This window comes from Phyllobates terribilis, unplaced genomic scaffold (genome assembly GCF_046119375.1).
Source record: "Phyllobates terribilis strain yellow unplaced genomic scaffold, ASM4611937v1 Scaffold_4__5_contigs__length_816908805, whole genome shotgun sequence".
NCBI classification, from domain to species: domain Eukaryota; kingdom Metazoa; phylum Chordata; class Amphibia; order Anura; family Dendrobatidae; genus Phyllobates; species Phyllobates terribilis.
The window spans coordinates 313,082,501-313,106,172 of NW_027362764.1; the positions used below are offsets into that span (position 1 = coordinate 313,082,501).

General features: G+C 40.2%; 1 protein-coding gene across 1 annotated transcript in view; it reads left to right on the forward strand.

The window, feature by feature from the left end:
* The window catches only part of TGFBR1 (transforming growth factor beta receptor 1), a 91,012-nt gene extending 85,341 nt beyond the window's left edge, over positions 1–5,671 (forward strand). Inside the window, exons 8-9 of the mRNA XM_073678389.1 lie at positions 2,476–2,606; positions 3,631–5,671. Of these exons, the coding sequence (XP_073534490.1) occupies positions 2,476–2,606; positions 3,631–3,756 (257 nt within the window). The 3' untranslated portion in view covers positions 3,757–5,671. The remainder of the gene's footprint in view (positions 1–2,475; positions 2,607–3,630) is intronic.
* The last annotated feature ends 18,001 nt before the right edge of the window (positions 5,672–23,672 follow it).

Below are 23,672 nucleotides of genomic sequence, written 5' to 3' on the forward strand. Positions count from 1 at the left end.
GCAGTTCATAATAATCTTTTTATTTGGCGGATTTTTTAACAATTTTTAGGGAGGGGATTATATTCAATAAAGTGAGTGATAAAACATAACAGAATGATCTAAAACTAGTTCAACTAAACAAGTTATTAGTTCTATCAAAGAAGAATCAAGAGCGAAAAAAGGGTAGGTGCAAGAGGAAAAGGATGTGGAAGGAAAAGATAGGAAAGGTAGAGGGGAAGGCTAAGGAAAGAAAGGGCCAAGGAGAAGGTTGGATCAGATAAATGTGGAGAGTCGGGATGGGGGAAAAGATCATCCTTATTGAAACCATATTTATAACAAAACACTTTTCAATTTGCTTAGTTAAATGTGATTGTATTTCTTGGCATATAATAAATCTTTTTATCTAAAAGAGGGCATTCTGATTTGAGAAAAGAAATAGGTTTCAAGGTGACCACGTGGAAAAGTATTTTTTTAAAGAATTATTTCTTCGGGCGTAAGAATGTTCAAAAGAATTATGGGCAGACCTTCTTTTCATTATTTCTGAAATGGAAGAAAGATCTATTGATTTCCACTTAGATGCTATAAGTATTTGTTACAGGAAATAGATGAATTGCAAGATGTTTAATTTTTGGGAGGAGTTGATTTGAATCAAGCGAGAACAAAACTAGTTGAGGAGAGATTTCAACTACAGAGTTGTTAATATTGCTCAATAAATTAGCTACTTCTTTCCACAGGTCGATTATTTTAGGACCGGACCAGAAAATATGCAATATGTTAGCTTTTTGAGCACAGTTCCTCCAGCATAAGTCTGATCCATCCTTGAAAATCTTCTTTAATCTGACCGGAGAATAGAACCAACGAGATAAGATTTTAAAATAATTCTCATGAATATTAGCATTTACATTTGATTTTGTATTTTATTTCAACTGCTTCTTTCCATGTCTCAGGCGAAAAACATACATTCATATCATCTTCCCACTTAACCATGTGTTTTGACTTTTCAATACTTATGTCACTATTGAAGAGTGTATACAGATTTTTGGTGTTCCAAATTGTATTTTTTAAGGGATTTTCCAGAAGGTCCAGTGAATAAGGCTGAACAATTTTATACCATTATTTCTCAATTTGTCTATAGGGAAGTCCGGAAGAGCAGGGCGGAATATAAATAAAGGTTTTCTAATGGGGAACTAACTTGGTTGTTAGAAATGTTATATAATTTCCTCCAAGTCATAATTGTAGATTTTATTAGTACATTCTCTGGTAGAGGAAGGGATTGGTTTAGTAAATTTTCAACAATAAGCGCCTCTAAGGGAGAATTCCCATTGTATGATTTTTCCATTTCTGCCCAGCTTGTTTTTACTTCATCTATAAGCCAGTTCCTGCTCTACATTATGATATTGGCTTCGGAGTAGGCCTGTAGATTTGGGAGACTAATGCCTCCATTTCTTGTGTTTTTATATAATAATGATTTGGCTACTCTTGGTGATTTTTTATTCCAAATATATTTCAGCATTTGTTTATGGACGTTCTTAATCCATATATCTGGAATCTGAATTGGAACAGTTCTAAAGATATAGTGAAGTTTTGGTAGGATTATCCTTTTATATAAGACAATCCTGCCAAGCCACGAGGTATTTGTTTTATCAAAATTATCAATTTTTGTAAGCTGTTTTTGTAGGAGATTCAGATTTTCATCTAGTACCTTACGTAAAGAATTGGTAATTATAATTCCTAAATATGGGATATGATATTTTTCCCACATGTAGGGAAATTCTTTTTCTATAAATTTTTTGGTTATGTGGTCTATGAAAAAGCTTAAAATTTTAGATTTTTTCTTTTTTTTTATAGTATGAAACCGCCGAGAAGTCTCTTATAATAGAAGTAATAATTCTCAATGAATTGATAGGGTCACTGGTAAAGATTAGCGTGTCATCTGCGAATAGACTCTGTTTATGTTGCCTAGAGTTAAATGGTATTCCCTTTATTAAGTAATTTGTTCTAATGGTTTTGCCAAAAGGTTCCATGATTAGGTTGAATAAGAGTGGGGATAATGGGCAACCTTGCCGTGTGCCGTTGGAGATAGAAAATGAGTTAGATAATATTTTATTCACTTGGACTTTTGCAGAGGGACAAGAGTATAAGGCCATAATAGATTTCATGATTTATCCATGAATTCCGAATTTATTTAGAGTGGCTACCATATAATCCCAATTAATTTGGTCAAACGCCTTTTTGGCAGCAAGAGAAAGTAATATAGAAGGATTTTTTTGCTTTTCTACATGCGAAATTAACCACCCTGCAGTTTCAGAGGCAACAAGCTGTTAACTATTTTATCAAATCCCTTCATTTTTGCGTTTTGGAGAAGATTTTTAATAAGAAGCCAGTTACCTGCAGTAAATGCCGGTAAACAGCAAGCATGTTTGATGAATGATTATAAAAATTGTTGTCTTTTAACAGAAAATAATTTGTCCACAATCTTTGGTGTATATTTTCCAGGAATCCATGAAGATTATCAGTTACCTTATTATGACCTTGTGCCTTCTGATCCATCAGTTGAAGAGATGAGGAAGGTGGTTTGTGAACAGAAACTGAGGCCAAACATTCCAAACAGATGGCAGAGCTGTGAAGTAAGTATGTATAAAAGAATACACAGAGGAACAGCAGCAGAAAACAGGAGAAACCACACCACTCCAAATTGAAAGCAGAACGGAGTCCTTTTCATATCCAAAGGCATTCTGTGACGTTTCAAACCCTCAAGGGATCTTTATTAAGCTAAAGTCCCCATAAGGGGTTTAAATAATGCATCAAGTTTTCGAGTGAGTAAAGAACTCGTGCCTTTTTTCAGGCTGGAGTACGATGGTTCTTTTGACGTTGTGAAATAAGATGAGCAGTGTTTGGTGAGCCAGGCAAATTACAAACAGAACAGACGCGTTCTATAATAGTTGAAGGGCAATATCACCTTATTGGTGTAGCTGGAAAATCTGAAAAGGTGGCAGGCAAAAATTGCAGGACAAAAACTGGATCCCATTCTGAACAGGTTTGACCACTTATTTTCCTAGTGTTTTCAATAATAACGGATACAAAAATGCTGCGAGCAGTTAATTCTTTGTCCAATGCAGTGCAACTTTGAGTTGTATGTCTAACCTTCTATTTGGAGTTGTGTCAAACCCTTAGATTCATGGTTTTTGAAAATGCCATATTCCTGCTTGCCATTGAGTTTGTGCGCAGAGATTGTGCAGCGCCACTTCCCTGAGTCTTATTTACTGATTTAATCTATAAATTGGGGGTGCAGAGTGTTTTCTGCTTATTACGTGCTTTACATTTTTATGTTTTGTGCTAAGTTTCAGTGTAAAGCTACATTCACATGTCCCTTTCCTTTTTTCTTTTACACCTGTCAAAAGCAGACCATTTTTCTCCCTTATGTCATTTGTTTTTAATTTCTTTAAAAAATTTTGAAAATAGGCTTGAATTAAATTGGTCTGACAATAGCTGACGAGAATAGGACTTGAATTAAATTGAACGGAACAGGCACATGGTTCCATTAAACTGCATGAATCAGAGTGTTGTCAATATTATAAACAGCACATGAATGTGAAAAATAGATGTTTGAATGTAGGATAATAAGTTATTTTTTAATGTCTCTCTATTCAGGCTTTACGTGTAATGGCCAAAATAATGCGAGAATGTTGGTATGCCAATGGAGCTGCAAGACTCACTGCTTTACGAATCAAGAAAACTTTGTCACAGCTCAGCCAGCAAGAAGGCATAAAAATGTAATCCATCATGCTGATCTAAAATGCACCATTTGTTTCTTTACCTGGTTTGCCTGATCTGAAGAAACAGTGTTCTACCTCCTCGAGGACACAGTCTAATGCTGCCTTTCTGAAATGTCATAGGATTCACCTGCCACCCATTGCATACATACAAGACCTCTCCCTTAACATTGTATGCTTTGATCGCCATCTTCCCAGGATATTTTGTAAATGTGTATTTAGAAATATTTTTAATGGTACAATTGAAGATGCTGGTTTTACCCTTCTTTTTCCTATTTAAGTCCCTCAACTTGCTCCCATAGCCCTTCCTGCAACTTTTGGACATTTTGATAATGCCAGGAATCTTGTTCTAATTTTTACTATTCCTTGTTCAGTTTAGCTTTCCTTTTAGTATGTTTATTAGATATTTTAGAAGCCTTTTAAAATATTGTTGCTAAAAAAAATACCTCATGATGATTTGGGGATATTATGCAAGTGAGTTTTTATACAGTACTATACAACATGCCTTCAAAAATTAATTGTATTACCGGTAAGTGCCACGCACAACATATATGTGTATATCTTATTGTTTGCTTGTTTTTTCTTTTTTTTTGTTTTGTTTTAACCACAGAACCTAAGATGTCATGCAACTATATTCTTTGCTTTCTATGCAAAGAAGTCAATGCTGGTTGGGTTAGGGGGGAATTATAAACCAAATAATTTTTGGCAACAAAAGATAGCCAGTGTTATTTCAGTGTTTTTTTTTTGTTTGTTTGTATTTTTTAACTACATCAATCCCATTTCAAACATTGAAGAGTTTAGAAAGTACACCTTTACTACTGTATATAAAGCTACAAGACTATTAGAGGATAAGTCTTCTTACACTCTGGGTTGTGCATTTATGCAGAGCACAAGAGATCCAGACAGGTTTTTTTTAGCACCTGAATGTTAACACTAAACATATATATTTAAATTAATGAATTTAATAAGCGTAATGGACAGGGGAAGAGAAGATTTAAATACTCAAACAACTTGAATAAACCATAAATAAGCTTTATTTACTTAAAACCTGGAAGCTTATGTAATTTTTAGTTTAACTCTTAGGGTATGTTCACACAACTGTTTTTTTTATGTTGAGTTTGGAGCATGTCTGCTCCAAAACCCTCCTGAAAAAGCACTCAAAACAATCAACTTCAATTAAAGGGGTTGTCCACTACTTTATATTCCTCCCCACCCCCACAGGGTCCCCGGGGAATACATAAGACTTATTGTAAATACCTTCTGTTGCAGATAATGCCTGTGAGCGGCGCGATAACTGGCCGCTCACAGGCATCACATGACCCCCGGCTGCAGCTGACTGACATCCGCTGATGTCACAACAAGTGCTGGCAGCAGCCGCGGGTCACGATCTTCCTGGTTGCATGGTGGATGCCAGGCTGTGGGTGGGATTACCCCACGCCTCACACCCAGCATCCACCGCGCACTCTGCCTCTCCCCATTCATTGGGAAAGCGCGCGGTGGATGCTAGGTGTGACCCAGCAGCCACCGCGGGGACCCCAGCGTTGAGTCACGCCTCACTTGTTGTGACGTCAGCGTCAGGACACGTGATGCCTGCGAGCGGCAACTGATAGCGCCGCTCACAGGCATTATCAGCAACAGAAGGTTTTTACAAGAAGTCTTAGGGGCCCCGAGGGGGGATAGATTGGCGGGGGGGGGCGGAGGGGGAATAAAGTAGTGGACAACTTCTTTAACTTGTAGATCAAAAAGACTTGCTGTACATATGTTCAGTCTCTTGAGTCTTGTGACCGCTTTAGGTGTTCAAAGATGTTAAGTGGTTAGATAAATATTTAGGAGTCTCCCATTGTGAAGACACACTCTACTTTCCAATGTAAGTCAATGGTGAGGCTCAAATAAAACATCTGGAAAACACAAATACTAAAGATGCACGCTAAAAAAAACAAAACCTGCAGCTGTCAAAAAATTGCTACGGAAACTGTCAAAAAAAACATCGGATTAAAGTTTCATGTATCTTACACTTGAAAAATTGACACTTGAGCACCTAAAAAAGACGTCACATGCCCATACCCTTATCGTTATTTCCAAAGTTCCTTGGTCATGTGATGGACGCATAGGTGCACGTCAGTTGGAGTATGATTCCACATAACAATTATACTGCAGATTTTCCTCCACATATCTGCGTGTGGATGGAAGTCCAGAGCAATACAACAGCAGTTTTGAGCATGAGATGATATTGAATTTCCTTCACATACATACTGCATAAATTCACCTTTATTTTTTATGTTATTAAATCCACAGTATGGGCCTGTTTCATTAAGACTAGTGTATGCCAGTCTTAATGAAGGCAGCAATGGAGTAAGATGTGCCTAATTAAAAGGCTTCACCATCCCGACCCAGGTCCACCCATTTTGGCTAGCTTGGCCAGCACTGGCATAAAAACACAGCCAGCTCTTGCAGCATTTGAAGGTGTTTTATGCCAAACTTGTGCCTAACACCGGCCCTGTGGCCCTATTAATCAAAGTTTTTGCACAAGTTAAAACACTTTGCATTTCATAAACCTTTAATGTCTTTTCAAAGTTACATGAAAATGTAGCTACTTATGTCATCTTCACGCTAGTTTCAGGTAACTCCTTCAAAATGGGTGAAGCTGGGGAGGGAATGAGCTTCGGCTACACCTCCGGTCATATTTGTCAAAAGTTGCATCTTTTCTTAGATCAGCAATGTTACTCCAGGCTTTGACTGGATTAACATTTGATGAGGCTTTTGCCACGGATATAATGTGCTACATTAAGTGTCATGCATTTCTTAGTGAATTCGGTACATGTTTTTCCTGGCCGCACGTCATCATGACTGGTGTAGGAAACGCAAATTGTAATGAATCGAGGCCAATGTCTTTTTATGCTGCATTTTGCCGTGCAATTTTCAATGCTAATGGGTGAAATTGCAGCAAATTGTCAGTTTAACAAATCCACAAAAAAAGCCATATAATTTGATGTGAATTTTGCTGCTGTGGATAAGTTAGACATACCTTTACAGCAAGTTTTAACATATTTTGTAATGAGCTGATTACTTGTGTAATCTTCATATTATTATGGCTTATTTTTATTTTCGAGAAATACAGTGGAGGTTCCTTGGAACTTAAAGTTGGGTTAAATTGATACACAATGCATATCTGAATGTATACCTTTTTCCTAATGCTAGAATATGACTTGAGATTTGTGCATATAGTGAGGAAAAAATGTCAGCTTTTTTTCTTCCTAATTTGTGGGACCTAAGACATTTTAATAAATACTTTGCGTATGTCACTGCTATAGGTTGTTCTCATTTGGTTATGTGCTAGCTTATAACAATTTTATAAACATGATTGCTGTTCAGTTGGGTTGGATCCACACAGGATGGATTTGCTGCAGAAATTTTGGACTGTAAAGTTGCAGCTGGAAATTAATACCAAGTAACTCTGAATTGGTTTTGCCACTCCAAATTCCAAAAGCAAATTTGCTAAAATAAAATCATTATAGATGCCAATTTTACATTTCCTATCCGGAGGCTTTGCTGATCTCCTGCAACTGTTCACTCTTGTGATTGCTGCAGTCAGTAATTGCTTTCAAGTCTAAGTTGTTAACATTGCTTGCGGCTTGGGAAAGACTAAGGAAGCCTCACAACGGGAGCTGCAGTAAATTGGTAATTTGTGTATAACAATTTGTATTTTCTGTCAGTCTGCATCTGTAGAATTTGCTGCAGATTAGCATGCAAAGCCTCGTACTGGTGTTAATATTAAAAATTGACCAGTTTTCATCAATGCTTGGTTAATCCTTAGCATCAGTTTTCACATTTATTTTTTCGACTTTTTTGCACATGACAATTGTTATTAAAGCTTTTCTATTAAACAAATATGAAAACCAGAACTAGAATGCTTTCCTAGTCATGTCTGATTTTTTTTTTTTATTATTTATTTTTCCTAACCCAAAGACTTGGGTCAGTAGGCATGTTAAATTACATCCTAGACTAGGAATAAAAATGGACTAATCTTATTTTTGGGGATTTTTGTTGCAACCCACTTACATACCTTCTTCTTTTCTTTAAACTACCTGACAATGTATTGCAAAATATAGCATATGTAGAAAGTAGAACAGCCTGCTAAATACTTATCGTTCCTGTGTATGTGTATAGGATGTGGACTTTTTAACTTGAACATGACAAATATTGAGTATCTCACTGGATCAGCTTGTGGACAATTTTGCTCTTTCATGGTTAATGGTTAGAAAGCAGTATTTTTCTATGAAATCTTTAACTTTTTATTTTGCATATAATTGCTATTTAGAATTGTTTGAAGTAAAATATAAATGTCCACATCTATGCACAGGTAGCAAATAGTTGTTTCCCTACTGGTCGATAAAATGGTTATTCACTTCCTTATCATAATTGCATTAAAGTGGTTGTCCACTTCTTGGACAGGTCCTTCTTAAATTCCCTTGAGTAAAATAAAAAATACTCCCCTTCTGCACCAGTACTGTTCCAGCGATTTTACTTTATCTCCCAGGACTTGCGTAACATTGTTATGCCAGGTGAGCACTGCAGCCAGTCAGCAGCCTCAAATAGAATGCAGTTCTCACACTTCCTCCAGACATCAGCGATTGTACAAGAAAAATGTGAGTGGATTGGTGCACACACAGCATTTCAATGTCACATGAGCCCTGGAGACCCAGTGCTGACATCATGAGTGGAGCTAATGCAGGAGGTAAGTGTCTGTTTATTTTACTCAGGGGGAGTACAGTATTAAAGAAGCGGTTGTTTGATTAGTCAACAACCCCTTTAAACCACTTTATTATATTCTTACTATACACTACACAATTTCAAGGATTCTGAATTTCTTCAGCTGTCTGTAGAAGTGTACGAAGAAAAAGTATTCTGTCAAAAGAGGGCATGCTGCAGTAATAGCTGCGAAATGGAGAACTGAGCAGTTGTAGCAACCCTTTATTTTTCATATATAAAGCTGTTTAAATGCCAACTTGATAAATGATGATGGTCTGATTCATTTCACTTACGTTCAGTGATGGATCTTGCAAAGTAATGCTCCGGCGCACACAGCATTTCACCTCTGAGGTTGGAGGTATATGTCGAAGAATTTGTAACCATTTCCTCTGATGTATACCACTGTATAGGTATAAGGCGGTGTAGCTTTCTAATGACTCCAATTGCTTCTTTTTTTTTTGACCATCTGTAGGGGAACGTAGCTAGCCTTACTGGTCCCTTTTATTAGGATACATTGGAAAAGTAATGTTTTGATGTGTTTAAATATATATTACTATTGATATTGTTACAGTATGCTGTAATCCAGATTGGGGCAAGGAACAGATTTGCCAATAGGAGTTGTATTTTCTATGTAAAATGCAAAGGAAAATTCCTTGCGTTTCCAAACATAGGGTGCCAGTCTGTAATCTTTGAGATTGGGATGCATGCAAAATTCAGTGATATTGTTACTCTAATTTGTACATTGTTTGAATTGTCCATTTATTCTTCTAAATTTTCCTTGGTTTGACTTTAAATGTAAACTGGGTCAACAATTCAGTGTCTTGTATTCACCGGTATAAGGTTATCCAGTATTGTGTCCCTGTTTTATGTTTAGTAACACAATCAATGCATTATAATATGCACTTGACAAAAAAATACTAAACTCTGAAGTGCTATTTCATTTTTTGTTTTTTTATATGGGGATTATTTGTGAAACTTAATCACGTTTATATTTATTTATTCCCTTCTTATCTTCTTTTAGCCCAACTATGTTGCTGACTTTCAGTGCTACAAAAATGTCTGCAGAGAAATGCATGTAAGTTAGCGTTCAGGTTGCCGTTTATTTTCTTCCTCCAAGGAATGAGTAAATTTGTTGTCCTATAATTGTACTTAAGAAGAACCAGCATTATGAAACTTTGTGGTCTACTTGTGTAGATCTAATAACAGGACCAATTCATAGACCAATGCCTAATTCTTACTGAACATAGTAATATAAATCACTTGCATATACTAAAATATATGTTGCTAAAGCATTTTAATATTTTTATTGTTTTTTTTTACCTTTTGTATGCATGGTTGTACCCTATTAAAATATGACTGCTCTGTCATCTAATTTGTGCCCATTCTTGTGTAGCGGTTTTATATATATATATATATATATATATATATATATATATATATATATATATATATATATATATATATATATATATATATATATATATAATAATCTCATTCATGCTGGCAAAATTGTTTTTACTCCCATTGCTGACAAGTAAAACTAGTATAGATAGATGTGCCATGGAACTCTGTGCCATCCTGGTTTTGCAAGATTGCATTATGCTTTAAATTTGTGTAATCTCTGCAAGCCTTGAATTCTGAAAATACTTGGTATTGGAGTGATTTCCTGTAGACTGGTTAAAAAGCCCAAGGTATTTTACCTTGTGTAAAGAAACATTAAGTGCTTTTATTTGTTAAGAATTATTTTCCATAACCTATAAAAGTGAGATTCTTTCTGCATTTGTTTCTACAAAACTTAAAACTTTTTATGCACATTTTATTATTGTATGTTGTTTCTTTGCACAGCTAGTCAGTGGTGCACCGAAATCATTGTAAGGATATTTTAATAAGAGATTTGCAAATCTTGTATATGTGTTTTTTTTTTACCATACTTTTATCAAGATTTGTATATAATTTCAGGTTTACATTTATAGAAATGCCTACAGATGTATATAGGATTCTAGTTTTGTGATTGATGAATGTTAACATAGTCAAGTAGAAAATAAAATTAAAGCAATGCAAGTATTTCTCACAGATTTGTCATTTTAAAGTGGTGTTTCATTAAAATAAAGAAAACCTTTAAATATGTTTTGTTGGTACATGACGAAGATTAGCATCCATCCATACATAATACCATGTGGATATCGACTACATTTGCCAGTTGAGACTATAGTTGACCCGTAGGGCTGAACTAGGATTTACAGACTTCTGGTGCACAAACCCGAACAGCCCAACATATAATATGCTCCATTCCCATTTTAGCAATATCTGTAGGCCAAAGGTAAGTCATATGTAGTTTTTTTTCAATCTATGTACCTAAAAGTCCTAAACTTCAACCTTTCTCAACTAATTATACATTTATGACCAGATTATTTGTAACCCTCATGCAATGTGTCATGACAAAAATCAAACTTATTTAAATACTGATCTAGTATATATTTATTTTACTCGTATAGCGCCATTAATTCCACAGGGCTTCACAGATATTTTCGTTGAGGCTCACAACCTAAATTCCCTATCAGTATGTCTTTGGACTGTGAGAGGAAGCCCGTGCAAACACGGGGAGAACATACAAACTCCTCGCAGTGTTGTCCTTGGTGGGACTTGAACCCAGGACCCCAGCTCTGCAAGGCTGCAGTGCTAATCACTGAGCCACCATGCTGCCCATATCTGCTATTTCTACTTCCTGAGGTAGTGCAATGAATGCATAGTCTGACTAATCTTAACTGCAAAGAACCAATTTTGTGTGGCCAGCTACCAAGCTGAACAGTCACACCAAAATCCAGAGCATTGGCTCATTTCTGATAGTTTGTACTAGTCTAACTCCAGATATTAGATAGATTTAGTAGATGAGAATAGGCCCACTCCACCAGAGTCCGATTTACAGTGTTCAGGGAAAATGCTAAGGCTCATCAAAATCCTCATCAGATCTGCTAGGACTTGTTTGTATGTTTTTTTGTAGATAAGTTGGCTGTGTAATTAAAGGGAATCTGTCATCACTTTGGAGTTATCAGACCTCTACTATAGGCATACAGGTGATAGAAAAGTAAATCTATACATACCTGTATGGCCCATAGTAGAGGTCTGATTGCAGAGAAAAACGCTTTAATCAATTCTATTTTGTACAGGCTTGGCACCTGAGGAACGGCAAGCAATCCCTGCCTATGTGTGCTTATTCCACCAAATCCCCGCCTATATGCTTAATTATCATATTCCGCCCTCCCCTGCACTTCACAAGGCCCTGTGACTTGCACTGTGACCCCTGACTTCCTGGGCATGTGCAAAGCGCTGCTGACATAGAGCGCGCTTTGCTTCATCCCGGCCCCCAGACTCCAAGCCTGTAAAAAATAGAATTGATTAAAGCGCTTTTCTCTGCAATCAGACCTCTACTATGGGCCATACAGGTGTGTATAGATTTACTTTTCTATACCCTGTATGCCCATAGTAGAGGTCTGATAACTCCAAAGTGGTGACAGGATTCCCTTTTAAGGTGATGCATTAACAATGCAGTCAATGGATTGAGCTATACATGCATGGCTTTGACTTCATTTATTGTTGTTTTTTTCTGAAACGTTAAAGTTGCCTCATCAAGTTCTTTTTTTTTTTTTTTTTTTTTTTTTTTTAGTCCAAGCAGTGGGTGCTTCAATTAGTTTATTCTTCTACCATTCTAGAAGGCTGATATCAAACTGTATGTGTCAGTTGCGTAATTAGAAGGCATTTCATTCTGGCAAAATGAATTCCACTGGTTTTACTTTGTCATGCTTAATGCCAGCCTTTACAACATATGATTTTTCTTCCTTTTGAACACTCAGTACAGATTTTTAACCCCTTAGTGACGAGGCAAAAGTTTTTAAATCTGATTAATGTACATTTATATGGTTATAACTCGACTGCTTCAAAATATCCCAGTGATTTTGAGAGAGTTTGTTTTTTTGTGATACATTAAATTTTATTAGGGTAAATTTAGGTCACTGTTTTGTTTATAAAAAAGAATCAGAAATTTGACAAATTTTAAAATATTTGCAGTTTTCAAACTATAATTGATTATGCCTTTTAATCCAGATAGTCATACCACACAAATGTTAGTAAATAACATTTCCCTCCTGTCTGCTTCACATAAGAAGCATTTGTAAAACGTTCTTTTAATTTGTTGGTATTTTAAAAGGTTTAAAAATCTAGTAGTAATTTTAAATTTTTACAAAATTTATTTTTTTAGTGACCTATACTGTTTTGAAGTGACTTTGGGAACCTGTATATTGGAAAACCCACAAAAGTAATAGAATTTTGAAAACAGCACCCATCTGAACATATCCAAAATTTGTCAGGTAGTTTATTAACCATTCAAGTGCTTTTCAGGAATTAATGCAAAGTGGCATTACAGGAATTAAACATATTTATTTTTACCACCTAAATGATGCAACTAATGCACAGGCCATTGTATCTGTATCTAAGGCCATTATTTGACAGTAAATTTCCATGGCAAACTTCAGGACTACACAGTCATAATTTCAGGGTGCCAATTAGGCTAAAGAGGGAGCGGAGCCCCTGCACTGTTAACCATTTAGATGCTGTAGTCACTATTGACAGCAGCATTGAAGGGGTTAAACAGCCATGGTCGTTGCCAGCACTGACTTTGGCTGATGCATCAAGTTGTCAGCTATAGAGTACAGCTGATAGCTGCTTGATTTTCACCTGTCTGGGGATGCTATTCTCTTATATCTCAGGTCAGTAAAATGACGTATTGGTGGTCATTAAGGGGTTAAACGCACATTTGCACTACCTAAAGCCAAAGGTGAAGCAAATTTGATGTACTCAATAGAAATGGGAATGTAAAAAATGTAACTTCAAGTTCGTCAGACAGCCCAAAGTTTTGAAATATTTCTGCATGTTCTCCACCATGGACTTAAATTTGGATCTTTGTTACCTAGAAATTTCTACACAACTTCTTTTAAAGAAACCCAAGCCCTTTTCTGAACAGCTTCCATTTTTTCCCCTTCTCCCATGACAGCACCACCTGAGAGAGGGTATCCGCCCACCAAGGACAGGAACCTACTGAATAAAAAGGCGGTATCTCTCTTCCGCATCAGTTTTGGTTCCTGTCCTTGATGGGAGCCTCGCCAGGTGGTACCTCACGTACCTGGACCGTGGATTCCGGGGTCGGTGCGGCCTGGAGGCCGTGGAAGCAGCAGATGGCCCCTGTTCTCAGCCCATCTGGCTGCTGCCCGGGTCTGCGTGTGGGGGGGGCTGCCTTCCGGAGTCTTCCCCACGTGCGCCGGGTCCTGCGGCCGGGTCTGCGCCTCACAATGGATTAGACTGAGCGCGCCGGCCGGCAGGTCTTCCAGGTCTGCGCACGTGGGGGTCGCGTCGCACCCTGTGACGGAGCGCGCCGGAAGTCCGGGCTGCGCACGCGCGGGGTGGCGATGTGCCCTATCACGGAGTGCACCGGAAGTTGGGTCTGCGCATGCGCGGGTGGGAGGCCGACATCCCGCTGCAAGCGCGCCGGGTGCCGCTGGGCTGCGCACGCGCAGAAGGAGGAGAATCTGTGGTGTAGCGCGCCAGCTGGCCAAGTTTAAAAAAAGAAAAAAAAAAAGAGTGAGCACGCTGCCGGAAGGGGAGGAGCCTAAAGGAGGTGGAGCCCTACTGCTTTTTAAATATGGGGAGCAATCAAGATGGCAGTGTCTGCATCCCCGCCATAATGAATGAAGAGCCGCAGTCACCTGGGCAGCAGCTGTCACCACCGTAGGAGGTACTGCAGCAGCCACAGCCGCCAAAGCAGCGCAAGCAGCTTAAGCAACTGGAACATCGAGAATCTTCCCATCACCAAAGCCACAGCAGTGGAGGGCGTACGAGTTCCGGCAGAACCGGTCAGAAAAGACCTCGTCAGTCCACCTCCGCCAGATGGGAGCCCTCATGTGAATGGCAACCATCTCCTCCGGTACCCTAGTCTGAACGGCAGTGTGGTGAGTGATCTTCATGAAAGTCTCACCTTGAGTAATGTGCTCTTCTCTGTTTTCCTCTCTTTTTCTCCTTTCAATTCTTGGGGTGTTAGGAGCCAAAGAAGTGTAGTTCTAAGAGTAAAAACAAGGAGTGTGCGTTATGTAAAATCAGTCTTCCCACCTCCTACGTCAAAAACCTGTGTGCGGACTGTATTCAGAAAACCATAGCGGAAGAGTCCCCAAGGTTTTCTATGGAATTAAAGAATCTGATCCAGACAGAAGTCAGGGATTCTTTAAAAAGCTTAACCTCACACAGGAAGAAGCAAAAACTAGTTTCCTCAGAATCAGAGGAATCGGTAGAGTCCCGTTTTACAAGAGAACTGCCTTCCTCCTCTAATCTCTCATCATCGGAATCTTCGGATGATGATGGGGGGGGCAGGCCTTGTTTTTCGGTAGATAATACTGAGGGACTAGTTAAAGCCGTCAGAGTGACTATGGGTATTACTGATACCAAAGTTCCCAGAACAGTCCAGGATGTTATGCTCGGGGGCTTGGACAAGAGGAAGAGACGCACATTCCCGGTTAATGAGAGGATCAGATCGCTTATAGAAAGGGAATGGAAAAAAGCGGAGAAGAAGGGTCAGCTGCCTTCCTCCTCTAAGCGGAGATACCCCTTTGAGGAGGATGCGGCTAAATGGGACAAAACCCCTAAGATTGATGTGGCCATTGCAAAGTCCTCAAAATGATCCACTCTGCCCTTTGAGGATTTAGGCGCCTTGAAAGACCCGCTTGATAAAAAAGTGGAGTCTTTCCTTAAACTAGCCTGGGAGTCATCAGCAGGGACCCTTAAACCGGCAGTGGCAGCCACCTGCACCGCTAGATCTATGATGATCTGGCTTCAACAGTTGGAAGACCAGATTAGGGGAAATGTCTCGAGGGAGAAGATTTTGTCGGACCTTCCTCTTGTGCAGGGGGCGGCTGCATTCCTGGCAGACTCATCGGCAGATTCAGTGAGGCTGGCTGCCCGGTCTGCAAATCTCTCTAATGCAGCTCGTAGGGCATTATGGCTCAAGAGCTGGCCAGGGGATGTGCAATCAAAGACTAAACTATGCTCAATCCCTTGTGAGGGGGACTTCCTGTTCGGCAAAGGTCTAGATGACATCCTGGATAAGGCCGCAGACAAAAAACATGGGTTTCCTACTGTGTCTGGTTCCCAGTTTAAAAGCTCCTTTCGGAAGAGGAAGTACAGTCGCAGTAAAGCTCCCAGAGACCAAGGTAGCTGGAAAGACAGGAAGCCGTATAACAGAGGCTTCATGTTCGGGGGTCCCTCCTCCGAGAATAAGAAGGCCCCTAAGTGACAGTTCCCCCCAGGTGGGAGGAAGGTTGTCCCATTTCCTGCCCGCCTGGGAGAAAATTTCATCCAATTCTTGGATCTTAGAGATAATCAGGAGGGGGCTCACATTGAAGTTCAAGAGCAGGCCCAGGAACACCGTCAAAATTTCAGCCCCCAGGTGTCTAGCGGAGCAGATAGCCTTACTGCAGGAAGTTCTCTCTCTGCTCGTGAAGGGGGTTATGGTGGAAACACCTGCACCCGAGCAAGGAAGGGGATTCTATTCAACTCTCTTCCTAATAAAGAAGCCGGATGGCTCCTTCAGGACCATTGCCAACTTGAAGAAGCTGAACAACCATTTAATCTACAGGCCGTTCAAAATGGAAACAATATAGTCGGCCATAAGGATGCTATTTCCAGACTGTTATGTGCGTCCTCGATCTGAAGGACGCCTACTACCACGTCCCGATCTTGGCAGATCATCAACAGTTTCTGAGGGTGGCTGTACAGTTCGGTAAGTACGTAAGGCATTTTCAGTTCGCAGCTCTTCCCTTTGGCATTTCCATGGCGCCGAGAGTCTTCACAAAAATTATTCTGGAGGTCACAGCATATTTGAGGGAAAGATATTCTGGTCATCCCTTATCTGGGCGACTTCTTAGTAGTGGGCAGATCAAGACAACTCTGTGCTCTAGCCCTGGCGGACGTCATGGCCAGTCTAAAACGCCTGGGTTGGCTGTTAAATTTAGAGAAGTCAAGGCTGGAACCAAAGCGGGTCCAGTCTTTCCTGGGTCTCATTCTGGACTCAGAAAACCTAACCTGTCTTCTACCAGAGGAAAAGAAGCTGAAGATCGGATCCCTAATATCTCAGGTTATCAGCAATCTGACCATGACCCTGAGGAATGCAATGTCTCTGTTGGGTACAATGACATCTTGCATCCCGGCGGTTCAGTGGGCCCAGTACCATTCCAGATGTCTTCAACAGGAGATCCTGGCAGCGGACAGGCGGCTCAAAGGTCACCTGAATGGGAAAATATCTCTTCCAGAGGTTGTAATCAACTCCCTGGACTGGTGGAGATCTCCAGTTAATCTATCTTTGGGGGTTCCTTGGACCTTCTAGGTGTCGGATACAATTACAACGGACGCAAGTGCAGAAGGCTGGGGAGCTCACCTAAGAGATCGTTCTGTACAAGACCTCTGGTCAGACAGCGACACAAGTCTCTCTTCCAACATGAAGGAGCTGTTGGCAGCCAAAAATGCTCTAATAAAGTTCAGTCCTGTTCTTCGAGGTCATCACATCCGGATAATGTCAGACAACAGATCGACAGTCGCCTACATCAATTATCAGGGGGGTACCAGGTCTCTCCCTCTGATTATAGTAGCGGATCAGATCTTCAGGTTTGCCGAGAGTCAGCTGCTCACGCTCTCGGCGCTGCATATAAAAGAAGAGAACGTAAAGGCCGATTTCCTGAGTCGTCACATCTTAAAACAAGGAGAGTGGGAATTGAATCCAGCCGTATTTCAGCAGATTGTGGGCAGATGGAGACAGCCCCAAATAGATCTGTTTGCAAACAGACACAATCGAAAGACCGAAATCTTTTGCTCCCTGAATCCAAAAGAGGGGGCATTTGCGGTGGACGCGCTGCAGATTCCTTGGATTTTTACTCTAGCCTATGCTTTTCCCCCTTTAATACTGATCCCTACTATCCTGATGAAGATCCGAGAGGAAAGGGCGAGGGTTATATTGGTCGCCCCGTTCTGGCCCAAGAGACCATTGTTCACTTGGATGAAGAGAATATCCCAAGCAGATCCATGGTTTCTTCCGGACATCCCAGATCTCCTCAGGCAGGGCCCAGTCGGTCATCCCCAAAGATCGGGCCTGCATTTAACAGCCTGGATTTTGAAAGGTCGCTATTGACACAAAGGGGGTTTTCTCCGGATCTGGTTACTACCCTACTGACAAGTAGAAAGCCGGTAACAACTAGGATCTATGGTACAACCTGGGCTAAGTTCCTGTCTACCTCGGGTCAGTCCGCCAAAGGGAGGATTCCTATTGAGGCCATACTAGAATTCCTCCAGAAGGGGTTAAGCATGGGACTAGCTACCAGTACTCTTAAGGTACAAGTATCAGCTGTGGGGGCATTATATAATTATGACTTGGCGGCGAATAGGTGGATCATTAGATTTATTAAAGCTTGTGATAGGTCCAAGCCTATTCCTTCTCCAAGGATGCCTCCTTGGGACCTTAATTTGGTTCTGGAGGCACTAACCAAACCTCCCTTCGAGCCCTTAGAGGAAGTTTCAGAAAAAATTCGAACTTTAAAGACTGCCCTACTGGTAGCCCTGACATCAGCTCGTAGAGTCAGTGACTTACACGCACTATCCGTTAACCATCCATTCACTCAAGTATGTACGGATAGAGTAATCTTAAGACCAGACCCAGCCTATCTTCCGAAGGTAGCCTCCAAATTCCATAGGACGCAAGTAATCACTCTCCCTTCCTTCTATCCTAATCCTAGGGATTCTGAAGAACATAAGCTTCACACCTTAGATGTTAGGAGGGTGTTAGTCCAGTATTTGGAGGTGACAAAAGCCTGGAGGAAGAGTGACGCCTTATTTATATCCTTTCAGGGGGCTAGGAAAGGACTTAAGGTTACAAGAGGGACCTTGGCTAGATGGGTCAGGGATACTATTACCTTAGCCTACTCTTCTAGCAATCTGCCAGTTCCAGAGAACCTGAAGGCCCACTCCACCAGAGCAGTAGCTGCTTCCTGGGCTGAGAAGGCGGATGTGCCCATCGACATCATATGTAAGGTGGCAACTTGGTCACCCCCCCTACATTTTACAAACATTACCGTCTTGAACTTTCCTCTTCTACTAATCTGTCCTTTGGTAGGAAGGTGTTGCAAGCGGTGATCCCTCCCTCTGGTGTCTGATCTCTATAAATCTCTCAGGTGGTGCTGTCATGGGAGAAGGGGAGAAGATCCTAGTTACTTACCGGTAACGGGATTTTACAGAGCCCATGACAGCACCCTATTAATTCCCTCCCCTTTATCACTATGGTGTGCACTTTTTAAGGTGTTTATTACAAATGTTGATGTGGCGGTTATGTATTAACCTGTTTTCGTAGGCCCTCTCATGCTCAAACAAAAACTGATGCGGAAGAGAGGTACCGCCTTTTTATTCAGTAGGTTCCTGTCCTTTGGTGGGCGGATACCCTCTCTCAGGTGGTGCTGTCATGGGCTCTGTAAAATCCCGTTACCGGTAAGTAACTAGGATCTTTCTTTAGAACAAGTCATCTTTCATGACCCTTCTGTCCGACCCTGGATAGTACCCACACACAAACTGTGGATGGTGTGGTGAAGGTTTAAAATGAAGAAGCAGGAGATCCCATTACGGTGAAAAACAGGATTCCATTCAGTGAAAGTTGGAAAGATGTACAAACATAACACTGAAGTAAACAATTTTCATTGATTTAGATCTGTAACTTGTTGACTAACATTTAGCTTCTGAATCCAAACGTGATCCCAGTTTTTCTTTATCACAACTTTTTAAACTAGAGGATACCCTTCTTTTGTCTCCAAAACCATACAAAATGTACACACAATGGAAAATAATGGAAAAAATAACCTGAATGCAATGTTTATTTGAAGCTATTTTGTTCATACAAAGGACATATCGTTACTGTAAGTCAAATTGTGTGCAAATATTACATTTAGGTAGCAATTAAGTAAAAAAAAAAAAATTAGTTTTAACTTTTCATGGAGTTCAATCTGTTGGCAATCTCGCCTGATACTCCAACCATAGTCAGCAATCGTAGGTACATCTACACTGATACAGTCCCTCCATGGCCTTCAAACATTGATGGAACTATTCACTTTGGTCATCATTGACTGCACCAAGGTTTTCAGTGAAGTTAGCAAGATGGCTATGCAGACAATTCACCTTGATGCTCATATAGCAAACAAGCATTTTTTAGCTCTCCAAGAGTTTCAGGACAATTGTGATGTAATTGTTTGCTTGTGTATTTCCAATAAAGTCCTTGACATGGTCTATGGATGATAACCAAGCATTCTTTTAGAGTTCTGATATTGCCCCGATGAAATGCTCATTTTTAATGAGCTGCTGAATCTGTAGACTATCAACCACACCAGATTTTATTTTTTCAAATGACAGGCTAGGAAATGGCAAAATAAGGTAATTGAAGCAGTCTCCTTTTAGTTGGGAAAGCTTTAAAAAATTGCATCATGAGACTGTTTCATGTGCAGAGATAGGAATACAATGTTCTTTCTGTCAACAAGTGGCTCATGCAGAATGTTTGCATCACGAGCTCTGCTGTCTCGCATGTGTAAGGTGCCCAAGCGAGGAAATCATGGGCAAGCTGTAGCCCATACTTGCTCTGGCACCCTACAAAGTGTGTCCTCCCTCTGATGTGCTGCAGTGTATGTGTTTTTTTCCACTTACTTCTGACCAGCAGGTCGCGTCTGTGTCTAGTCATTTCTCTTCTGGAGCCAGGGCAGCAATGAATTCAGAGGACACTAAGTTTATAACAATAACTGGGACTTTACTTAGGAAGTGGGAATATTTACAATATTTACAGGGAGAACTAATGGATAAGGCCCAACGGGTTGTCAACTTTCCCACAGGTACTAGATACAACTTCAGCCCTGGTTTCTAATTTAGGTAAGCATCTCTGTTGCCTTGTTCTCTAGTCCTAGAGAATAATTAATTAATAATTTTTATTTCGATAGCGCCAACATATTCCGCAGCACTTTACATTTTAGAGGGGACTTGTACAGACAATGAAAGGCATTACAGAATAACAATCACATAAATCAACAGATACCAGGAGGATGGAGGACCCTGCTCAAAAGCTTACAATCTATGAGGAAATAGGGGAGATGCGAAAGGTGGATGGTAACAATTGCTTGTATTGTACAGTTAACAATCAGTGTAATAAAAAGGGTAATCACTTAATGCTAAATGAACCAGTCACAAACCAGTGTTTGAACAAGTACAGACACAGACGTCTACTAAGTTATGGGGTGTGTGAACAGAAGATACGAGCGACCTGACTTGGAAGAAAGTTTTGTATGGGGGGGGAGGGAATAAGATAGGTGAGGTGAGGTGATAGGCCAGTCTAAAGAAATGCTTTTTTAGGGCACGCTTCAAACTGTGGGTATTGGGGATTAATCCAAGAGTCCTGGGTAGTGTATTCCAAAGAATTGGTGCAGCACGTGAGAAGTTTTGGAGACTGGAGTGGGAGGTCCGGGTTATTGATTCATTATCAGAACGGAGGGCACGGGTAGGGTGGTAGACTGAGACGAGAGAAGAGATGAAGGGCGGTGCTGAAGCATGGTGCGCTTTGTGGGTGAGGGTGATTTATTTATATTGAACTCTGTAGCGGATGGATAACCAGTGCAACAACTGGCACAGGGAAGAGGCATATAAGAAGGTTGAATTCTAGAAATGTTTTTGAGGTGTGGGTGACACGAGCGGGCGAGTGATTGGATATGGGGAGAGAAGGAAAGATCTGAATCAAGTATAACCCCAAGACAGCGGGCTTGTTGCTGGGGAGTAATGGTGGAGCTACACACTGAGATGGCAATATTGGACCTAGGTAGATTAGTAACATAGTTTTTAAGGTTGAAGGATGGCTAAGTCCATCTAGTTCAACCCATAGCCTAACATGTTGATCCGGAGGAAGGCAAAAAAAATAAAAATAAAAACGTGGCAAACACGAAGCTTCACATTGGGGGAAAAAATTCCTTCCCGACTCCATACGACAATCAGACTAGTTCCCTGGATCAATGTCCTATCAAGGAATCTAGTATTTATAACCTGTAATATACTTTTCAAGAAAGGCATCCATGCCCTTCTTAAATGTTAGTAGTGAATCACTCATTACAACATCATGTGGCAGAGAGTTCCATAGTCTCACTGCTCTTACAGTAAAGAATCCCCATCTGTGATTATGATTAAACCTACTTTCCTCCAGACGTAGAAGATGCTCCCTTGTCCCCGTCTCTGGCCTCAGAGTAAAAAGATCAGTAGAAAGGTCTTTGTACTGTCCCCTCATATACTTGTACATAGTAATAAGATCACCCCTAAGCCTTCTTTTTTCCACACTAAATAACCCCAAGTGTAATAACCTGTCTTGGTATTGCAGACCCCCCCAGTCCTCTAATAATCTTGGTCGCTCTTCTCTGCACCCGCTCTAGTTCAGCTATGTCTTTCTTATACACCGGAGACCAGAACTGCACACAGTATTCTAAGTGTGGTCGCACTAGTGACTTGCATAGAGGCAAAATTATGTTCTCCTCATGAGCATCTATGCCTCTCTTAATGCATCCCATTATTTTATTTGCCTTTGCAGCAGCTGCCTGACACTGGCCACCAAACGTGAGCTTGTCTTCCAACAATACACCCAGGGCTTTTTCAGTTACAGTTTTGCCCAGTGTTTTACAATTAAGCATATAATTATATATTTTATTTCCTCTTCCCAAGTGCATTACCTTAAAATTATCCCCATTAAAGCTCATTTGCCATTTATCAGCCCAAGCTTCTAGTTTACATAGATCCTCCTGTAATATAAGTGTCCTCCTCTGTATTGATTACCCTGCAGAGTTTAGTGTCATCTGCAAATATTGAAATATTACTCTGTATGCCCCCTACAAGGTCATTAATAAATGTTAAAAAGGGGGCCCAATACTGACCCCTGTGGTACCCTACTGTTAACTGAGACCCAGTCTGAGTGCTTTCCATTAACAACCACCCTTTGTTTCCTATCCCTGAGCCAATTCTTAACCCACATACATATATTTTCCCCTATCCCCATTGTTCTCATTTTATGTATCAACCTTTTGTGTGGAACCGTATCAAAAGCTTTTGAAAAGTCCATATACACAACATCCACTGCATTTCCTTGGTCCAGTCCAGAACTTGGCTCCTCATAAAAACTGATCAGATTAGTTTGACAGGAACGGTCCCTCGTAAACCCATGTTGATATTGGGTCATGAGGTTATTTTTCTTCAGATACATCTCTTAGGAAACCCTCCAGGATTTTACTCACAGTAGACGTTAAGCTTACTGGCCTATAATTTCCAAGTTCAGTTTTTGTCCCCTTTTTGAATATTGGCACCACATTTGCTATACGCCAGTCGTGTGGTACAGACCCTGTTATTATGGAATCTTTAAAGATTAAAAATAATGGTCTATCTATGACGTTACTTAATTCCTGCAGTACTCGCGAGTGTATGCCATCCGGGCCCGGGGATTTGTCAACTTTAGTGATTTTTAGACGCCGTCGTACTTCCTGCTGGGTTAAGCAAGTGACATTTAATGGAGCATTTTTGTCATCACTAATCATGTTTTCTGTCATGCGATTTTCTTGTGTAAATACGGTTGGAAAAAAAATCATTTAGCATATTGGCTTTTTCCTCATCCTCATCCTCCATTTCACCCAGACTATTTTTAAGGGGGCCAACACTATCATTTTTTAGTTTTTTACTATTTATGTAGTTAAAGAATATTTTGGGGTTATTTTTACTTTCTCTGGCAATGATTCTCTCTGCCTCAATCTTTGCTGCCTTGATTTGTTTTTTACATAATTTATTTAATTTTCTATATTTATTTAATGCCTCATCACTACCTACTTGCTTTAGTTCTCTAAATGCTTTCTTTTTGTCACTTATTGCGCCCCTTACAGCTCCATTTAGCCATAGTGGTTTCCTCCTATTTCTAGCATGTTTATTCCCAAAGGGTATATATTGTGCACAGGTCCTATTCAGGATGTTAATAAATGTCTCCCATTTGCTTTGTGTAGCTTTATATCTCAGGATATCATCCCAGTTTATTGCACTAAGATC